This window comes from Mustela erminea, chromosome 17, assembly GCF_009829155.1.
Source record: "Mustela erminea isolate mMusErm1 chromosome 17, mMusErm1.Pri, whole genome shotgun sequence".
Lineage (NCBI taxonomy): Eukaryota > Metazoa > Chordata > Mammalia > Carnivora > Mustelidae > Mustela > Mustela erminea.
In genome coordinates, this window is record NC_045630.1 from 11,438,647 (window position 1) to 11,460,498 (window position 21,852).

The 21,852-nt window shown below is 43.5% G+C and overlaps 1 protein-coding gene across 1 annotated transcript in view; it reads right to left on the bottom strand.

Moving 5' to 3' along the window:
• LOC116576795 (kinesin-like protein KIF28P) overlaps positions 1-19,911 on the bottom strand; it is a 40,783-nt gene extending 20,872 nt beyond the window's left edge. Inside the window, exons 1-8 of the mRNA XM_032319369.1 lie at positions 19,876-19,911; positions 19,218-19,253; positions 13,892-14,116; positions 8,105-8,259; positions 4,284-4,395; positions 2,910-2,977; positions 1,438-1,547; positions 776-897 (exon numbers count right to left, since the gene is read on the bottom strand). Of these exons, the coding sequence (XP_032175260.1) occupies positions 776-897; positions 1,438-1,547; positions 2,910-2,977; positions 4,284-4,395; positions 8,105-8,259; positions 13,892-14,116; positions 19,218-19,241 (816 nt within the window). The 5' untranslated portion in view covers positions 19,242-19,253; positions 19,876-19,911. The remainder of the gene's footprint in view (positions 1-775; positions 898-1,437; positions 1,548-2,909; positions 2,978-4,283; positions 4,396-8,104; positions 8,260-13,891; positions 14,117-19,217; positions 19,254-19,875) is intronic.
• Between the last annotated feature and the right edge of the window lie 1,941 nt (positions 19,912-21,852).

Genomic DNA, 21,852 nt, shown 5'->3' on the forward strand with positions numbered 1-21,852 from the left:
TTCTAGAGGATCGATAGACCTGGACTGTGCCGTGAAGGCACAAGGAAAACTTTTAAATCTTGAAATTCAGATAGAGAGTAAGGAGGGTCAGATCCTTTTCTGTTGTTACTGTCCGCACCTCTGGAACCCTTGGGCCCTAACTCGGCCTGGCCTCCCAGTGCTGCAGACCCCCCGACCCCAACTGCGCCCCCTGAGCCTGAGGCTCACCTCTATTCCAGTCTTCACGAGCCTTTTGGAAGGCCGGCTGGGCTGACGCCACCTCTCCCCAAGGGCTCTGTGCCTAGTCCCTGACTTGGGGTTCATGCAGAGCCTGTGACTTTGGGGCCCAGGTCATGGCGGGAGTGTGCCATGGATGGGGGACTAAGCGGGCATCTCCCCGACCCACGTGTGAAAGTCACAGGACAACCCACTTAGGATCTGATACCAGCAGCAAATGCCACGCTAGACACCGGGGTTCAGGGCATCACACCATCCCCATAAGACAGTTCATGGTCCTCAAATTCTCCGCAAACTGTAATTATGGGCAGCCTTGGATCTACCCTCAGCCTCACTCATCAACCCTCTTGGCTTGTCTCTTGTCCCTGCTTGTCTCTTGTCCTTGACCCAGCATAAATGTAAGTCACTGTCACATCTCCCGTACTACACACTCACTGGAAACAGAAGCCCCCCTTATGATCCACCTGAGCGTGCTGCCCAAGCGGCCATGCGCATCTGGAAACGGGGTGAGGATCCCCGCCAGGGGCCGGCCTCCGCAGGTGGAGGCAGCGAGGCTCACCTGGGCGATGGCCAGGTACCGCTGCTGCCACTCTTCCCGAGCCTGCTGCAGCTGGCGTGCCCAGGTCGGCTGGCCTGTCTGCGGCCTGGGACCCTGTTCGGCCAGCAGACAGGGCGGCCACTCTGGAAGGGGAGGAGGCATTTCAGCAACAGTTGTGCAATATCAAAGGCGAGGAGCAGAATAACTAAAAACCAGCTGGGTGTGCCGTGAGTGTTTCTGCTGCCCCCAGGGATTACTGGTGCTGGTGGGGTGCTGCCGTTAAGGTTTCTGGAGAGTTGAACATCATTTAACTGCATGAGGCCATCAGTAGAATCAACGTCAGATGGCCGCCGTGCAATTCTGGGAAGGAAAGAGTAGTCTCGGGAGAAACCATGGCTTCAGAACAAAAATGGTAATAAAAATGAGACTGAAAATGACCCTCCAGGAAGGGCAGGGCCCTTTATTTCTTACAATTGCATGGGACTCTGCATTTGCCTCAAAATAAAGTGTGTTTCCCCAGGGCCACGGCCAAAATGTCCCTGGAGGCTGCCCTGGGCTAGGGCTCCAGTGATTCCAAGCAGGTGTCCCCCCACCCCAAGCCCCATGCTGAGCCTGCAACCGGTCCCTCCCGCCATCCTGCTCCCGGCCTTCCTGCTGCTGGCCTGGACCCAGACTCAGTTTACCTGCCGTCCTGGAATTTCCGTGTGCAAGCAGTGCTTTGCTGTTCTCTGCCTTTGACTCTCTCATCAGCATCGAGGTGTTGACCACAGCTTTATTCTGGATCTTTTTAGCCCTTCCGTGTGCAAAGAATAACACACACTGAGACCCTGGGCCACTTTGCAGGGCGCCGGCCAGAAATGGGCAGAGCTAACACATTCCTGACTCGCTCTGCCTCTGCAATTGGAGCTTGACTGCGGATCCTGGGCTTTGACTGGCTAACTGTGGTCACCTTACTTCTTTCAGTGAGGAAGGGACGGGTTTCTAAGGCTTGGCCCCCAAGGCCCACGGCCCCATGGCAGAGCCAGGCTGTGATCCCAGGACTTTCGGCTACTGTTTTCTCCTTCCTCCGCATCACATCATCTCTCGTGTGAAATCTGCCGGCAACAGATTTGCATCTAGTGAGCGGAGCGACCAAGTCGACCCAAAGACGTGAGCTCGCAGTGCAGATGCTGGAAGAAACATCTAACGGTGTGACACGGTCTCTAGGCTGCTCCGTGAAGGGAGACGCTAGTCTGTGTCCTTGCAATGCAAGCCTCCTTCCCTACCAGGGGCCACTACTGCGCGGGACAGTGACCACTGCCGTTTTGAGCAGCCGCCCCGTGGCAGGCATGGCTCATGCCTGATCTCTTGGGTTCTTCACCCCGACTCTGATGAGAAATCGCGTCCCTCCGTAAGGGAGGCCGCTGAGCGGTGGGAGGCCCAGAATCCCAAGGTCCCGTCTGACCCTGACAGGTGGGTCTTGGTGGGGGCTTCTCGGTGTCTGCCCCACAAAAGGGGAGGAGGGCTGCTACTTAGAGGCTCCCTTGCCTCGCACCCTCATCTTTCTTAAAAGGGTCTGGAGAAGCAGGATCCAGATTGCCTGCCTCAAAAAGCAGGAACCTGTCTGGGCCACAGCCTCCTGCCCAGGCCACGGGTGTAGACTTGCTCCCCGGCCCCGCTGGACAGAAGGAACCGGGCGATGACGGCCCCTCCCCGGGGGGAGATGCTGGTGACCATCTGCTCTGAGAGGATCATCCGTATGCGTGGGGCCTGGAGAAATGAGAACCGGCCCAGGGGAAAGCCGGGCCTCCCATGTTACTAGCGTAAGAGCCCCTGCCTGCCTTTCTCTGTGCTCCCCGTGAGCCACGTGACAAGGGGAGAAATGTGTGAAGGGCCGTGCCGCTCAGCGGGAAAATACAGGGAGACCGATGTCAATCACATCAGGATTGGCATCAGTCCATCTCCATTGTTTGGAGCCCCCGGTGCCTCTCCCAGGCAGAGCTGGAGCAACCGAGTGACAGGCTCAGGGGGCCCCGGGTCCCCCAGGAAGCATTCTGTCCTGCCTCCTCCCAGACCTCTTCCCCAGCTGCCAACCCATTGGGTGGAAGGGTACTGGAAGAATCTGGCAGATTCAGAACCGGGAGCCACGCGGGATAGTAGACACTCATACCCGTACCTTTCCGCGTATCTTAGTGTGGACAAAGTTTCTTCGTAGCAGAGGTCAGCCGGGCTTATGGCTGCGATCTGTAAAGAACGGCCTCTCAGCCTGAGCGATTTTAGAGGGGTCTGTTGTAGTGGCTAACGTTCATAGAATATCTTGTGATTTACACTATTGCTCGAGCTTTGTAACTTGGAAAACACACGCAACCTACATTTACAGCCTATGTCGACCTCACATGTACCCCCCAACACACACACACACACACACACACACACACACACACAGAGGCAGCTCACGGACATCTCAGATACACGACACAAACACAGGACACGTATTCCCAACACACAGCAACACTGTTGAGGGAATACAGTTAGTAGATCCACTTTAGAAATAAAGCAAAGGAAATGTGAAGATACTTGTGCCAGAAATAGGATCGGAGCACAGAGGACGGAGAGGTTGGATGTTGGCTTTGCAGGTGCTCTTTGAGGAACGTCCAACCTCCTCCCGACCACATCTACCTCTGTTAAAGCATCGTAGCGCCTGAGTCAGGGCCTTACCCCGCAGACCCTCAAGTCCACCAGTGTTCGCACACACCGGCTCAGACCTGCTGCACTTGACTTTGTAGTCTAATGTTCTGAGCATCTTATGGGCCCTTTTTAAATTCCAGGTTCTTGGGGGATTTTCCCATTGAGGCCCATGGGCAGATAGACAGCCAGAAAAATGTTACAATATTTTTAAACGCTGCAAGGCTCAGTGATAGAGACTAAGGATGTCTTCTGCTGTGAATTTAGGACAGTGTGCACAGAACCGGCCGGGCAGTGAGCATTTCTCTCCCAACCGGGACAGCAGGCAGGAGGCAGGCAGAGTTGGCCCGGCTTTGTTCCTTCCCACACCCGGAGCCAAATGGCAGAGAATCCCGATTCTAACACATTCTACATTGTACCCACTTGGCCAGCATTCATTAGGAAGACTCTGGAGTCTCTGCTAAGATGACACAGTTCAGCTCCTCTCCAGCTTAAACACCTGCCTTGTGTCACATGGTCACACATGATCAGACAGACTTCTAGTCCTGCCCTGAAATGACCCCCAATTTAGAATAGTACGACCGTCTCAGTGTGATTTGAAAACTCATATGTTTCTTCTGGATAATAATAGTAATGTTCCATGTAGAGAACCTGAAAACTACAGAAGAGAATGAATAAAAAACAAAAACGAGCAATATTTGAACACTGCAGTAGAAAGAGTTCCAGGAGTCAAGAGCAAGGGAAGAATGTGTTACATATATGCAAAGTGTGACGTCACAGTACACAGAGCGTAATTGTGACAGGAACAGTGACGACAACAGCAACCGCCAGGTCAGTCTCACATGCTGCAAGAAAGTCACTTTACCAAAGTGGTTCTACTGTTTCCGCCCAGAGCTGGCTGGAGAAGTTTGGTCAGGACGGAGTCTCTGTAGGGAACGTGCAAAACTCTCTTCCCCATGGCGGCGTCAGCCAAGGCACTTAATGAAAAAGGAAATACAAAAGAACAGATTAAAAAAGACAGGTCAAGAAGAAATCTGTCTCCCCAGGAATAAGTCAGAAACACCCGTCCGATCCTGTCTTTGACCCCATAAACCTGAGCCATGACTAAATAATATCCACTAGTTGAGACACTTTCTGTATGACGATGTTGCAGCAAGATGGCGACCCACATGGGCCACCAGCTCCCTCTCTGAGCTCATGACAGAGAGACGTCCCTGACAGAGAGACGGTGACAGACAGGGAAGCCTAGATCTGAGGCGCAGACATGCTAAATTTTGTGAGGAAAACCGGAGGAACCTGCAGGCTGTTGTAAATCTGTGTATAAAGAAGAGTTTCAGTCTGAGGAAGAGGGCACCAGCTAGAAGTGTAAAGACCAGAATGGGGAAAGGGGTTAAGTCCTCTTCTTGCTTTTCTCTCATTCTGCCCTCAGAAGAGCCCATAAAGTTAGGACCCCTGTATGACAAGGCACCAGAAAAAGTGTGAATAAGTCAATGTGCCAGTCCCCACCCCACTCCAGGGGACTGCAGACACTGCAGTGTTGTCCCTGACCAGAGCGGGCAGGAGAAGGGAGGCAATCCTATTGATGGGAAATTATAATCACCAACAGTGACAAGGAATATATGGAATGAGTCTAGAAGACTGGAGAAAGAAACAAAATGATCTGCTGGGAAGAAAGAAATACAGTAACTGAAATGAAAAATACAATGGACAGGTTTAACAGCAAGTTAGACACTGCTATAACTGGAATTAATGAACTAGATAGTTCAAAAGAGATGAACTGGATTGCAGCCCAGAGACCTCCAGAGATGGCAAACAATCGAGGAAGGTTAAGAGTCTTGGAGGACAGGTGAGAAGATTTAAATGGTCTGATCGAAGTTCCAGAAGAGAAGAGAGAAAATAAATGGGCAGACAGTGCATGAGAAGTACTGGCTGAGAGCTTTCCAGTCCTGATGAAAATCACTAATCTACAGAGCTATGGAAGCCAGGGAATTCCAAGCAGAATAAATAAATTCACACTCAGGTGCAACATAATGAAATTGGAGAACATCAAAACAAAAGAGCTTATAAGCAGCTAAAGGGAAAGATTGATTTTCTTCAAGGAAATAGCCATTAGACCACCAGCAGAAAACAGGAAACTGCAGCCTTAATGAGCTGAAAGAAAATACTGCACATCTGGAATTATATACCCAGCAAAATTACCTTTCAAGCATGAGGTGAAATAAACACATTTCAACAAAACCAGAATTTGCTATCAGCAGGTGATCACTGAAGGAAATTCTATAGACTCTTCTTCCACCAGGAGGAAACTGATCTCAGCATCTCTGAGGTTTAAGAAGGCAGGAGTAATTTAAAGGGTGAACACTGTGTAAAATAGAAATAGTAATGTCTTTGGGGTTAAAGAAGAGTAGAATTAACATACATAACAACGATCACAAATGTAGGCTGGAGATCCTTGTATTATCCAGGAAGAGGATGAAGCATTTATTAATATTTAGACTTTGACCAGTTGAACATATTAAAAAGTTAAATAAAATATATAGAATTTTGGTCTGTGACAGAGGTAGCACAGGAAATCCACCAAGGAAAGGAGGAACTGTTCAACAAGTGTAACTGGAAAAATTGGTAATCTGTAAGGAAAAAATAACAAAAAGGATGCCTATCTTAAACTATGCACAGACGTCAACTCCAGATGGATAGGAAATTAAGCAAAACGTAGGGAGATACCTTTTGGACTCTTCTTTAACAAGGCACAAAAAATGCAAAACAAAAACCATTACCATGATTTCTGCTCATCAACAGATACCTTAAAGTGAAAAGACAAGCTACCTGCTGGGAAAAGATTTATTATATACCTGAGGAAAGAGTAATATGAAATACGTAAAAAATGCCTAAAAATCAATAAAAAGACAGTAACTGGCAAACATAAGGTATTTTGAGAGAAGACATATTGCCAGTAAACATACCAAATGCTGTTCAAACTTGCTAATAACCAGGAATATCCAGACCATGGGTAGACCATTTAATCAGAAAATATCAAGAAATATGACAGTATTAAGTCTTAGAAAAGATGTGGCTCAGTGGGGTATTTTATACATTGCTGCTGGGAGTAAAAATTGCCCCAAACTCTTGAAAAATAATCTGTCCCCACTGTCAAAAGTTAGGTACTGAAAAAAAAAAAAAGCAGCTATTGCACACAACCTTACAAATAATGCAACAATTTCAGTCCTTTGTACTCAAGAGAAACTTTAATATATTGTTACCCAGTGACTTGTACAAGAATGTTCATAATAGCACTGTTTATAATAGCAAATAACCAAAACCTGGAAACAACTGAAATGCCAAACCAAAAGGAGAACAAATGAATAAATCATGGCGTATACCCATAATATAATACTATATCATAAGAAAAAGAAGTAACAACTTCTACTACCATAGGGAGTCTCATAGACACAATGTTTAGTGACAGAATAGAAGGCAATTAACCAAAGCCACACATAACATGGACACTTATTGTTAATAATGTTGGATACAAAAGCCAATCCTAGCAATTCTACTCCCGATGTATCCTTGAGGAGAATAAGAAATTATTTTCCCCAAAGCGTATGTACAAGAATGTTCACAGCAACATTATTCATAATAGTCAAAACCCGGATACAAACGAAATGTCCATCAGTGGAAGAAGGGATAAATGAATTGTGGTATATTTTCTGCTATGGAATCCTACATAGCAATGAAAAAGAGTGAATACATTACATGAGAAACATGGCTTAGTCTCACAGACGCAGTCCTTAGTGAAATAAGCCAGATGCAGAAGTGGGTGACCTCTTATAAATGGTCACATTTAGATGAAAATCAAGATAGTTTTAGGCAAAACCAATTTTTAGTAGCAAAGGTCAGTTTCTTTTGGTGGGAGTAAAAGCTAGGGGGAGGATACGAGGGAACTTTCTTGGGCTTTGGGCATGTCCTATATCTTGAGCTTGGTAGTAATCATGTAGATATATACATATAAAAATTCACCAAACTGAACATTTAAGATTGGTGTACTTCACATAATTTATACTTTGATCATTTAAAAAAGAACAAGATCTAAAAACCTATAATATTTTACCTTTTTTGTACATTTCTGAAATGAGTGTCACAAACTTAATAGTCAGAAGTGATAAAACAAGAAAGGGAGTGAGGGACAAAGAGAGGATAAACAAAATCCAAGATGGTGGCTACCTCTAAGGAGAGCGTAGCAGAGAAATAACAACTCTTTCTTGGGTTGGGTGGTGACTTTACTGGTGTTCTTAGTTTTATTAAAAAGCAATATGTTGGGGCACTGGGGTGGCTCAGTTGTTAAGCGTCTGCTTTAAGCTCAGGTCATGATCCCAGGGTCCTGGGATCAAGTCGCACATCAGGTTCCCTGCTGGGAAGGAAGCCTGCTTCTCCCTCTCCTGCTCCCCCTGCTTGTGTTCAGTCTCTCACTGTGTTTCTCTCTGTCAAATAAAATCTTTAAAGAACAACAACAACAACATCAACATCAACAACAAGAACAATATGTTTAAAATAAAATATATAGGAGGACCAGGTATGAGCCAATGATGACAGTGGGTCATGAACCGAGGTCTATGATTAATCTGATTTTTAAAAATTTCTGAGGACATTTTTACAGCAGAAATAAATACCCATGCATCAATTATTTACCTGATAACATTTCCTAAATTGGTTAAGCTTAAGTTAACTCGTGATCCTTCCCTCAGTCTGTCTCCTTCAGATCCTGAAGATTTCTGCCTTTCACTTCCTGCTAAATCCACCAAATTAATACTGGACTGCTTGGTGAGGTGTCTGTCTAGGAAAACCTGTAGGAAAGCACCACAAGTCGTGCTATTAGAGTGGTAGCAGGCTACATATGAAGTCCATCTCGTTCACACTTTAAAACAAACTGAGGGTTTTAGAAGAGGGGGTGGGGGGACTGGTGAGCCCGGTGATGGGTATTAAGGGGGGGCACGGATTGCATGGAGCACTGGGTGTTATACACAAACAATGAATCATGGAACATGACATCAAAAACTAATGGTGTCCTGTATGGCGACTAACATAACATAATAAAAAAATTCTTGGAATTAAAATTTTTTCCCGAATTGTACTTCACACTCAAAAATATATAATAAAATTTACAAATTAAAAAACTACTTCGGGTACCTGGGTGGCTCCGTCAGTTAAGCACCCGACTCTTAGTTTCAGCTCAGGTCATGATCTCGAGGTTGTGGGAGCTAAGCCCCATGTCAGACTACCTGCTGGTCAAGGAGCCTGCTTAAGATTCCCTCTCTCTACCTCCGCCCCTCCACCTCCTGCTCACTCTTCTCTCTCTCTCTCTCTCTCTCAAAAAAAGGGCTGTCTTCTTTACAGGGACATTTCACATTAATAAATCATCAGGCTCAAATATCTGTCTCAGTTTCTCTTTCTCAATTTTGCAAAGCTATTTCCAGGGGTATATTATCCCAATTACTGCTCTAGTATTTCTGTGATCAAACATTTGAATACTGGGAAATCTGCAAAATAAGGAACTGTTCGGGACAGTGTGGTCATGCAGGGAGGGAAAAAGAACGTGGATTTTAGAATGTGACAGATCCCTTGTTGGTTACATGCCTGTGAGAACTAGCTTTTCAGAATTGCAACTGTCTTAATTGGAAAACAGGGATCATGGCATATTATTTGGGTGTTAGGAGGGTAACAGATAAGAGAAGTAACGGTTCTAGCCATGCCCTGCATACAGTAACAGATGTTAATATCATTACACCAATAGCGAGCGAGCGTAATGCTAGATCGCTACATACATGTTTTTCAGTGGATTTCTTCCTTTGCCTCTAAAACATCAAATTAAAAAAGGGCAAACCATATGTAAAGTCTATGAATGTTACTAACATAAAATCATCTGAATAGTACTTAAAGTTTATGACAATCTTTATTTTTTTTTTACTTAAAAAAAAAAAAGGATGGGGCGCCTGGGTGGCTCAGTGGGTTAAAGCCTCTGCTTTTGGTTCAGGTCATGATCCCAGAGTCCTGGGATCGAGCCCCGCATCGGGCTCTCTGCTCAGCAGGGAACCTGCTTCCTCCTCTCTCTCTGCCTGCTTCTCTGCCTACTTGTGATCTCCGTCTGTCAAATAAATAAATAAAATCTTAAAAAAAAAAAAAAAGGATGTACTTATCTGAGAAAGTGTGCACTCATGAGAGAGGTGGGAGGGGCAGAGAGAGAGAGGGAGAATCTTAAGCAGACTCCCTGCTGAGTGTGGTGCTCCACACGGGGCTCGATCTCACAACCTTGAGATCACGACCTGAGCTGAAACCAGGAGTCAGGTGTTTCACCAGCTGAGCCACCTGGGGGCTCCCTTTTTTTTTTTTTTACTTTTAATCAAAGCACAAGTGACATGGGACATGCCATTAGTTTCCAGTGTACAACATAGTGATTTGACAATTATATATGTTACAAAATGCTCACCGTGATGAGTGGAGTTACTGTCTGTCTCTATACAATGTCATTACAATATTACTGACTGCATTCTCTATGCTGCACTTTTCATCCTTGTGACTTACTTCTTTTATACCTGGAAGTTTGTACCTCTTAATTCCCTTCACCTCTTTCACCCATCCCTCCAAAGCCTCCCCACTGGCAACCACCCGCTCTCTGTATTTATGAGTCTGTTTCTATCTGTATCTCTTTGCTCATTTGTCTTGTGTTTTAAGACTCCATATACAAGTGAAGTCACATGGTATTTTTTTTCTGTGTCTGACTTATTTCCCTTAGCCTAACACCCTCTAGGTCCATGCATGTTGTCCTGAAAGGCATGATTTCATTCTTTTATCAAAGGGAGGTAATATTCTATTGAGTATATATACCATATGGTATCAATGAACACTCAGGTTGTTTCTGTGTCTTGGTTCTGGTAAGTGGTGCTGCAGTAAATACAGAGATACATGTATCTTTTTCAAATAGTTTTGTCATTTTCTTTGGGCAAGTATTCAACAGTGGAATTACTGGATTGACATGGTATTTCTATTTTTAATTTTTTGGAGGACCTCCACACCGTTTTCCACAATGGCCACTCTAGTCAGCATTCCCACCAGCAGGGCACAGACATTTCCCTTTCTCCACATCCTCGCCAACACTTGTGATTTCTTGATTTTAGCCGTTCTGACCGGTGGGAGTTGATATTTCATATTGTGATTTTAATTTACATTTCCCTGGTGATGAGTGATGTTGAGCATCTTTTCATGTATCTGTATCAGTCTTCTTTGGAACAATGTCTATTCAGATCCTCTGAACAGTTTTTAAGCCAGACTGTTTTTTGTTTTTACTTTGATGTTGATTTGTATAAATTCTTTTTGTATTTTTGGATACTAACCCCTTATTGGTTATGCCATTCACAAATATCTTCTCCCATTCTGTATGTTGCTTTCCATTTTGTTGATGGGATCCTTTGCTCTGCAAAAGCTTTTTTATTTTTATGTAGTCCCAACTGTTTATTTTTGCTTTTGTTTCCCTTGTCTGAGGAGATATATCCAGAAAAATATCACTAAGACTGTTGTCTGAGCATTTACTCCCTATGTTTTATTTTTTCTTTATGTAGATCCAGTAATCACTTTTAGGTCTTTAATCCATTTTGAATTTATTGTCATGTACAGTGTTAGAAAGTGGTCCAGTTTCGTTATTTTGCACGTAGCTGGCTAGTTTTCCCACCACTATTTATTGAAAAGATCGTCGTTTCTCCCATCATATATTCTTGCCTCCTTTGTTATAGATTAATTGACCGTAAATGTGTGGGTTTATTTCTGGGCTCTCTATTCTGTTCCATTGATCTATCTGTCTGTTTTTGTGCCAGTACCATACTGTCCTGATTACTATAGCTTTGTAGTGTAGGTTAGAATGTAGGATTGCAATTACTCCAGCTCTATTCCTTTTAAGATTGCTTTGGCTATTTGGAGTCTTTTGTGGTTCCATACAAATTTTAGGATTATTTGCTCTATAAAAAAAATAGTATTGGTATTTTGATGGGGATTGTGTTGAATCTGTAGCTCACTTTGGATTTTAGTATAGATGATTTAACAATATTTGTTCTTCCAACCCAGGGGCATGGATTGTCTTTCCATTTATTTGCATCTTCTTCAATTTCTTTTATCAATGTCTTAGAGTTTTCAGAGGACATTTCTTTTACCTTTACCTCCTTAGTTTAATTTACTCCTGGGTATTTTATTCTTTCTGATAGAATTGTAAGTGGAATTGTTCTCTTAATTTTTCCTTCTGCTAGTTAATTATTAATGTATAGAAAAAAAGAATCTATAGATTTTTGTGTATTAATTTTGTATCCTGAGGCTTTATTGATTTCATTTATTCTAATAGTGTTTCGGTAATCTTTAGAGTATTCTATGTGTAATATCACTTTACCTGCAAATAATGGAAATTTTATTTCTTCCTTAATTAGATGCCTTTTATTCCTTTTCATGTCTGATCATCTGATTGCTTTGACTAGGACTTCCAGTACTTGTTGAATAAAAGTGACAAGAATGGATATCCTTGCCTTGTTCCTGATCTTAGAGGAAAAGCCTTTAGATTTTCACCATTGAGTATGATGCTGGTTTTGGGTTTGGTATATATGGACTTTATTATATACGTTGAAATGTTCCCTTTCAACCCACTTTATCGAGAGTTTTTTCATCATGAATACATGTTTTGTCAAAGGCTTTTTTTCTGGGTCTATTAAGATAATCATATAATTTTTATCCTTCATTTTGTTAATGTGGTGCTTCTCATTGATTGGTTATTTAATTAATTGGCTAATTATCCTTGCATCCCTACAATAAATCCCACTGGATTTGTGGGGGAATGATACTTTTAATGTATGATTGAATTTGTTTGTTGAAGATTTTTGCATCTGTGTTCATCAGGAATATTGATCTGTACTTTTTTTTGTTTGCTTTGTTTTGCATCAGGATAATGCTGACCTCATAGTGTGAGTTTGGAAGCTTTCTTTCCTCTCCTATTTTTGGGGATAGTTTGAAAAGGATATTTTAAACACTTCTTTAAATGTTTGGTAGAGGGACACCAGGGTGGCTCAGTCAGTTCAGTGTCTGACTCTTGATTTTGGCTCCCTCAAGGATGGACCAGCTAGGCAGAAGGAGGTCAAGAAAAATTGTACCTTCCAGTACTCTTGTTCCTTGAGAAAGCTCCTACCATCCTTGATCTTCTGGCACATGCCCCAAAATTAGTCACTAAATCTTCTTCATGTATAACCCAGGCACTTCCTAGACTACTGCTTCTGTGCTGGGTCTCACAGTGCATGATAGAGTGCACTGGCCCTTTGGGAATGGACTCTCAGTTTCTTATAGCCCTCCTCCACCTCTCCTAGAGTTGAGTCCACTACTTTTCAAAGACTGATATTATCAGGCTTGTCTTTCTGGTGCAGGTCTCCAGAGCAGGGGGTGCCTCATGTAAAGCTTGATACCCTGGCTCCTCCAGAAATACCTAGTGCCTAAGATATCCTTCTTCTTTGAGGGTCGCTGTGCCTGGGGATTAGTTTCCAACTAGATCTCTGCCCCTCCTACCCTTCTCAATGTGGGCTTCTCATTATGTCTTTAGCTGTGAAAGAGCTGTTCTGCCGGTCTTCAGGTCATTTCCAGAGTTAGCTGGATTATGCAGAGTGGTTGTCTCTGTGTGTCAGTGGGGGAGGTGAGCTCAGAGCCCTCTCTACCATCCTCCCAGTTATTCTTCAAAGTTCTTTAAAATGCAGGTACTTCTCTAGGCTTCCCAGCACTCCCGTAGGATAGCTATTTGTCTCATTCTACAGAATAATAAACTGAGACTAAAAATGAGTAAGTGATTTCCTGAAGTTTCAAAGCCGGTAAACAAAGAGATACAGTCCAGTATTTTCCCACTATTCCTGGTTAGAACAAGGTAATCTTCATTTATCACCATTCTATCTATGTATTAGGACTGTGGCTTAGGAAACAGAGGTGGTGAAATCATAGCTAACTGTAATGTTTACCCAGGTTTTGAAAATAAGTATTTCTGAATCAAACTGCTGATGATGTAGAGTTTACTCTCTGATATCTAACAAGAAGTAAGGAGGAAAAAACATAGGCTCAGGTTTGTAAAAAATTCTACTTAGTGGAGAGTTACATGGATTAGCTAGTTTCAAAGACCTTATTTTGCTACTTCCAAGTATCAGAAGGGTTGGTCAGCATCTGGTGGTTCTCTAGGCTCATGAAGCTGGTTTTCATCATCCTGGGGAACCTGTGTGGAACAGGTAGGAAAATAGAAAGTCCCTCACTTCTCTTTCTGACCCTAAAGCCCATGGTTGGCAGTAGCCACCTTAATCCATAGGTCAAATCTGAAAGGATTCCATAACACTCACCAACTCTTCACGCCACTGGCAACCCTTCCCATGGACCACGCTTGGTGGGAAACTGGGACAGCAGCCTTCCCGTGAGTCTCACCTGCTTGAACTGAATGGTGACAACCATGTGAGACCGGCTGCTGCTGGCATTCATGTTGGTCGATGCTGTGGTCCTTACTTTGGTCCCTTGTTCCATCAGTCTTTCAATCTGTGCATAGTTCTCACAGGGCACCGACTTCAGGCCATCCACATAAAAGCCCAGCTGTTGATCTTCCCTCACTTTTAGTCCCCCAGGTTTCTTGGTTCTAGACAGCAAGTCTCTTATCTGTGGAAAAAGAGAATAAATAAAGTAAACTTCAGGAAGACAGGGATTTCTATTTACTTCATGGTTACACCTCTGCCTAGAATATATTTAGTGCTCAATAAAAACTTACTACATGAATGAAAAAAATGTTAAATTTCTGGAGGCACTACACAAGTTCATAATTTAGGTAAGTCAGAAATAGGGGAATGGCCAACAGGAGGGAAACCTGTTGTAATAAGGGAAAACCTGTTGTAATAAGCAGAATTTTTAAAAAAAACTCGGTTCTAGTATTTTCTTGTACCTAAAGCACTTCAACGAGCCTGTGAACTCCCTTTGGGTGGGACCAGGGCCTTTTACTTGTAGATCTTGACCTGGTTCCCAATGTCGAAGAGGCACTCTTCTACATTGAATGAATTTTGACAGAACAGTGTAGCCAGAGCTAGGCTAACAAATAATGTTAGGAGAATATGGGTGATTCTTCAGATCTTATTATTGGAGACTGGTGAGATATCACACCGAGACCATGGCTTTGGGTGAAAGCCCATGTTGTCTCTCACCCAAGAAAAGCCACTTCTAACAAGGCTAAGTAGGTTCTACTGTGGGATTGTGGTAGAGCCAAAGGCCCCAGAGGGGTGGTATTACATGGTACAGAGATGTCTAAGACCCGGGTTCTCAGTCCTGGCTCTGCCTCTAACCTGATAAAACTTTGGAAAATCTCTTACTTTCTGAGTGTCCATAATAGGAAGGGGTGAATTAAGTTATCTCTGAGATCTTCCCCAACTCCGATATTCTATGACTTTTCATCCTAGAGCCAGGGAAAGATCACAGATTGAAGTTCGGACAAGCCAAACTAAGACAGTGGACATAAGGTGCCAGGGATAAGGAGACATCCAAATGGAGATCATTTCTGGTGTAGCTAGGAAAATTTTCCTCTAACATACAACTTGTTGGAAGGAACATCTAAGATAGGACTGAGTAAGTCTTATTAGAAAAAAAAAAATAAGTAGATTTGTCTGGATGGAGTGGAAGTATGAGCATCCAGAGATGGGGGTGGATCCTGGTGCCGGGACCTTCCATGTGTGTCTGGAGATCAAAATTGGTGATTATCACAAGACCTTCCTTACTCACCTGAGCTTTCCTGGGAATTCTTGAACTCTGCCTCTATTTGGTACACCTTCAAATCCAACTCCAATCTGCTTCTAGAGAACTCTTCCAGAACCCAATCTGATTATCTGATTTCCCTCTAAAATCCTCCAAAGATTCTCCACTATTGCCAGGACAAAGGCCCTTTACTTTTGGCAGAGCCTATCTTCAGCTTCATCTCCTGATGACCGCACCATATATCCAAATCTGGCTATGCAGGGTACTGACTCTTCCTTTAACCACCATGAACTTTCATGTATTTTTTGACTAGTTACAACTAATCCTGCCTCAAATGCCCCTGTCTGTGCCTCCAACCTCCCTACAAAAGTCCAGTCCAAGCCCAGCATTGACCATTGACCATTGACCATTGACCATTGCTGTTAAACATCCCACGTAGTCATGCACTCCCTCCTCTCTGCCCCTTGCTCCCCGCCATTCACGGAGCACATGTAATGCATCACTGTCTGTAAAGTGTTATAGCTCCCGCCAGACTCCTCTATGGTGGGAATTAAGTCCAAGGATTAACTCATCCTCAGAGTCTAGGATGATGTCCGAAACATTAGAAGTACATAATAAACTTCATTTTAATTGACTGTTGAAGTACCTATTGGGAATATACCAGAGAGTCGAGGAATATGAGGAAAGGAAAGATTCTTAGGATGTCCAGTGTTCTTATTTTAAAGATGAGGAAACAGAATTCCAGACAGATTATCATCATAAACACATATCAGTATGGAGACCACAGTGAGATGACTACCAGAACTGGGTAACAAAGGAAATTGTCTTCCCAAAGTTATTGGTATGAGATAAAGGAGCACACTGTCTTCCAAGCCTTAGCAACTTGAAAGAAATAGAAATTTAATCGGTGACCTTAACAGAAAAATCCACTGGGAACCAGAGACTATATGGTTAATTTATCTTCAACAAAGCAGGAAAGAATATCCAGTGGGAAAAAGTTTCTTCAACAAATAATTTTGGGAAAATTGGACAAAAATACGCAGAAGAATGAAACTGGACCACTTTCTTACATGAGACACAAAAATAAATTCAAAATGGATTAAAGACATAAATGTGAGACAGGAAACCATAAGAATCTTAGAGAAAAACACAGACAGTAACCTCTTTGACCTAGGCCACAGCAACTTCTCTCTAGATATGTCACCTGAGGCAAAGGAAACAAAAGCAAAAAGAGATTATTGGGACTTCATCAGAATAAAAAGTTCTGCACAGCAAAGGAAACAATAAAATTTAAAGGCAACCTAGTGAATGGGAGAAGACATTTAAAAGGGTTATTATCCAAAGTATATAAAGAACTTATAAAACTCGGGGCGCCTGGGTGGCTCAGTGGTTTGGGCTGCTGCCTTCGGCTCGGGTCATGATCTCAGGGTCCTGGGATCGAGCCCCGCATCGGGCTCCCTGCTCCGCAGGAAGCCTGCTTCCCTCTCTCTCTCTCTCTCTCTGCCTGTCTCTCTGCCTACTTGTGATCTCTGTCTGTCAAATAAATAAATAAAATCTTAAAAAAAAAAACTTATAAAACTCAACACTCAAAAATGAATAATCCAATTTTTAAAAGTTCAGAAGACATGAACAGCCATTTCTCCAAAGAAGATATTCAGATGGCAACAGACACATGAAAAGATGCTCAACATCACTCATCATCAAGGAAATGCCAAAACCACAATGAGATACCACCACACACCTGTCAGAATGGCTAAAATCAACAATATAAGAAACAACAGATATTGACAAAGATGTGGAGAAGAGGAACCCTCTTACCCTGTTGGGCAAGCCACTGTGGAAGGCTGTATGGAGATTCCTCAAAAGTTAAAAATAGAACTACCCTATGATCCAACAATTGCACTACTGGGATTTACCCAAAGAAAACAAAAACACTAATAAAAAGGAAACACGCACATGAGGGTTTATAGCAGCATTATCTACAATAGCCAAATTAGGGAAACCCCAAGTGTCCATTGACTGATGAATGGGTACAGACACACACACACATACAGGAACATTACTCAGCCATAAAAAAGAATGAAATCTCCCTATTTGCAATGACACGGATGGAGGTAGAGACTATTATGCTAAGTGAAATAGCCCTTCAGAGAAGGACAAATATCACATGATTTCACTCTTGTGGAATTTAAGAAACAAAACAGATGAGCAAAGGGAGAACAGAGAGAAGCCAAGAAACAGACTCTTAACTCTAGAGAACAAACTGTTGGCTACCAGAGGGGAGGTGGGTGCGGGCGGGGGATGGGTGAATCAGGAGAGGGGGACTGAGGAGTGCACCTGTTGTGATGAGCCCCGGGTGATGTAGGGACGTGCTGAATTGCTATATTGTACACCTGAAACTAATATGACTCTGCATGTTAACTAATTGGAATTTTAAAACTTTTTTTAAAAGAACTCATTTGCATTTACTATCAGCCTTCAATGGTAATAACTGACTCATGAAAGAGTGTAAGAAACAAAATGGGTACTTTCTTTCCTTAATATAAAAAAAAAAAACCACTGACAGATCTATTCCTTTCACAATATTTACTTCGGAATGATTAAGTGCAAGGCTTTGGATGGTGCTTGGGGTTATACAAAAACAATTAGGTTACGGTCTTCTTATGAGAAAGTTACAGTTTTAGATGCCTTTGTCAATTCGTCCACTCAGTAAATATTCGGAGCACCCATTCTAAACCTACAAAGCGTATTGAGTATTGAGAGGGCATTTCCTATAGAAAGGTCTTCACAAGGACACGATCTGTTCCGGAGACCCAAATAGGCAAATAAAATTTCACAGTATTATATGATCAAGGGGTAAGGGCAGCGAATATCTGGCATTTTCTAAGCTCTGTGTTAGAAATTGAAAACAGGTCACCTTGATGTGTAATGTCTTATTTTACATTCTCGATAAATGAGACAACTGAGAGAAAGTGATTTTCCAAAGTCAATGGCCAGTCAATGAGAGAAGTAGGGTCTGAGGTCATGCCCTTTCCAGCCACCCCAGGGACAAACAAAACATGGCCTGGGGACTACGTTCAGCTGGCCACCTGTTTTTGTCGGATCCTTGACATAAGAACATTTTCCACATTTTTAAGTGACTGAAAAAAATCACAAGAAAAATATTGTGTGACATGTGCAAATTGATGGGACGAACCAAGGCAGGAGAAATGCAGCGGAAATTAAATTTTTCTTACAACCTGGAGCCCAAGTTGCTGAGTGTGGCATTCCCCAAGGAACTCACAACTGGCCGACTGGTCGCCTTCATGTTGATGTTTCTTTAAAGACTAAAAGCAACTTTATCTTAACACTAACAACCCTCCAAGGTCCTGGAGGCCTTGCTTCTAACACGCACACGTTCCTTAGAGGTTTATGCTGTCCTTAACCCCCCACTGAGAGAAGTCCACGATCGGTCACTCCTCATAGCCCTGGGGCAGCTCTTTCCACCCTCGAGTCCTGTCCCCTGTTCTATCGAAAGCACCTCTTTGCACCAAAAGAAGCTCAAGAATTCTTTCTTCACCATTGGCTCTCGGCTCCACATCAAAAATTATGTGTCATTCCAGTTTCAGCGTCCAAGAACGGCCCCCCACTGGGACCCCGCCATACTCCATTTGCTTAGGGAACAGAGGTGAATAGTTTCAGCAGACACCATCTGGTCCTTTGAACACAAAGTTTGCCATCTCCTCTGCCCCCCAGGCCGACTGAGGTCGACTGGTAGGGGTAGGGGAAGAATTCTAGGGTCAGAGAAGAGTAGATGTTGGAAAGAATGACATGTTCCGGAGAGGAAGATATTTATGTGGCGGAAGCACAGAGTGAGTGGAGAAAGGGGCAAGAGGTAGCGCGGGAGAGGGAAGTGAGGGCTGTAGTCCATGCCAGGCTACAGGGTTGTGACTTTATCTTAGGGTCGGGGAGGGGAGGCTCCATAGGTATTCTGCTGCAGAGTCCCACAGGTGTGTGTGCCAGAGAATAGAATCACCGTTACCTGCTCGTTGTAAATTTCCAACATACTGAACGTAACCTGTATAGAAAAGAACATAGAGTTAATCTTCTCTGGAACCTCATCTTTGGGGAAGAAAGTCATATAGGAACAACATTAATTTCCAACAAAGGAAGAAGCTAATATTGAATATAGTAATGCTTGGGGCCCCGGGTGGCTCAGTGGGTTAAGCCTCTGCCTTTGGCTCTGGTCATGATCCCAGGGTCTTGGGATTGACAAGACCCACATCTGGCTCCCTGCTCAGTGGGGGGTCTGCTTCTCCCTCTGTCTGCTATTCCTCTTGCTTGTGCTCTCTCTCTCTCAGACGAGTAAATAAAATCATTTACAAATATAGCAAGTTCTGATTCACATGCAATAAGCAATTCTCACATAACTTTGATGCTATGGAAAAGTTCTTAATATAGGTTAAAACTATATACGACCCTGCGTGTGTGTGTGTTTCGGTCTCGATTGGCAACAGAAAAATGTCATTCTTTATTGCTCACCCCCAATCTGAACATTGTAGAGAAAAAGACCAGTCTTTACCCTACTGTGCTTCTGGAATATTTCTGGACCAGCCAACTCCCCTTAAGTGGGAGGCTGGAGGAGTTGGAATGGCCCCAGCCTAGAGAAAAGATCTTAAGATACTGATATTTGCCACCACCTTCTGGCAGGCTTGTCTTTTGTCTCCCGGTGGCGGGTCTTCTGTCACCTCTCATGTCCCCAGAGCTTCCAACGAGCGTGGTGTCACATGCTTTAAACCAATGTTAGCAGACAAAGAAAGCCTCCAATATGAGAGATCCAACAAACAGGAGAAAAAAGGAACTCCAGGAAAGCAGGTGATACATGGAGAAGAAGACCATGTTCTTTAAAGTCCTATAATTCAGTTTCGGAGAGAGAAAGAATGCTCTCCGTGAAAAAACAGGATGCCACAGGGGCGCCTGGGTGGCTCAGTTGGTTAAGTATCTGACTCTTGGTCTCAGGTCAGGTCTTGATCTCAGGTTTGACCCCTGCATCAGGCTCCATGGGCGTGGAGCCTACTAAAAAAAAAAAAAAAAGTAAAGAAAAGAAAGAAATGAAAATGAGCACACACCCACAGCCTTGGTAGAAGAGGCGGAGTAAAGGAAACCACAGGCGAGTCAGTGAGGGTCTTGTTGGATCAGCCTCAGCAAGAATCCCTCATGAGTATTAGCTTCTAAGACGTCTGCTGCTGGGATACTCAAAGTGCTTTTCAAAATTACTGCCTTGGGTTTGCCTCCATAGAACCAGAAAAGGTCAACATTCTAGTTAGCGGCAACCTGATCTTGCAATCCTGGAAAGACTTGGGTATGGAAAATTAACATTATCCTGAAATAGAGATGCTGATCGTTTGGAGCCAGAAATTTCCAAAATGAAAAATGAAATTCCTCAAAGAAGGGATTTTCGGATCACGCGTACCTGGTAGTCTTCATTTCTCTCCTTCTTCTCAATTGCTTGAAAGAGCTCCTCGCACACCTTTGGAATGATACCTTTGTTTGCACCAAACCCAACCATGGAGTAGCTTTTCCCAGAGCCAGTTTGGCCATAGGCTAGGAGGGTGGTATTATAGCCTTGCCATGCGCTGTCCAGAATTCCCCGGCCGAGATCATGGAAAACATCTGTCTGGAAAGAAGATCACAGACACCGCGTTCAGCACGGGCTTTTCACAATACCCTTAACATAATAAATATTTTGATAACTTGCTTAGTACCATGCTGTGTTTGTTTTTTTAAGATTTTATTTATTTGACAGACAGAGGTCACAAGTAGGCAGAGAGGCAGGCAGAGAGAGAGAGAGAGAGAGAGAGAGAGAGGAGGAAGCAGGCTCCTTGTGGAGCAGAGAGCCTGATGTGAGTCTCAATGCCAGGACCCTGGGATCATGACCTGAGCCGAAGGCAGAGGCTTTAACCCACTGAGCTACCCAGGTGCCCCCATGCTGCGTGTTTGACAGAAGACTCTGATGCTGTCTTAGAACCAGTGGCATAAAGCTGGAGACCAAAAAGGGAGTTGGCTATTTGGAAGGCACTGATCACCATGGATCTTCACCGGGCTGGTGTCAAAAAAGCCTAGTACAAACCTAGCCTGGCTCAGTCTTTAAAACCCAGCAATTAGACATCAGTTGCAAGGAGCCAGGGGACAGAGACCAGTGAGTGAAAGCATCTTCTACCATCTCATTGTTTTTTACTCCACAAACAATAACATCACAAAATGACTGCACTAATTGTAGTCCTCTGCTGGTGAACTCTTTTTTTTTCTTTTCTTTTCTTTTTCTTTCTTTTTGCCACAAGACCCAGAAGTTCTGGAGCATTTCTACAATAAGCACACGTACATATTTGTACCCCCCCTCCCCACTTTTAAGTGGGAGGCACAGATGCCTGTGCCCGCAACTGCTTGGAAGAGAGGAATTGGTCTGGCTCTTTCAGTATTTGGGTCATGGTCAAAGCCAACAATATTCCCTTGTCTGAGTACATTTTTCTCTGGTCTCCCATATCAGTAAAATAGTAAAGAATCTTTACACGATCCCTAATTACAATAGGTACATTTTTTAAAGATTTTTCTTTATTTATTTGAAAAAGAGGGAGAGATCACAAGCAGGGGGAGCAGCAGAGGGAGAGGGAGAAACA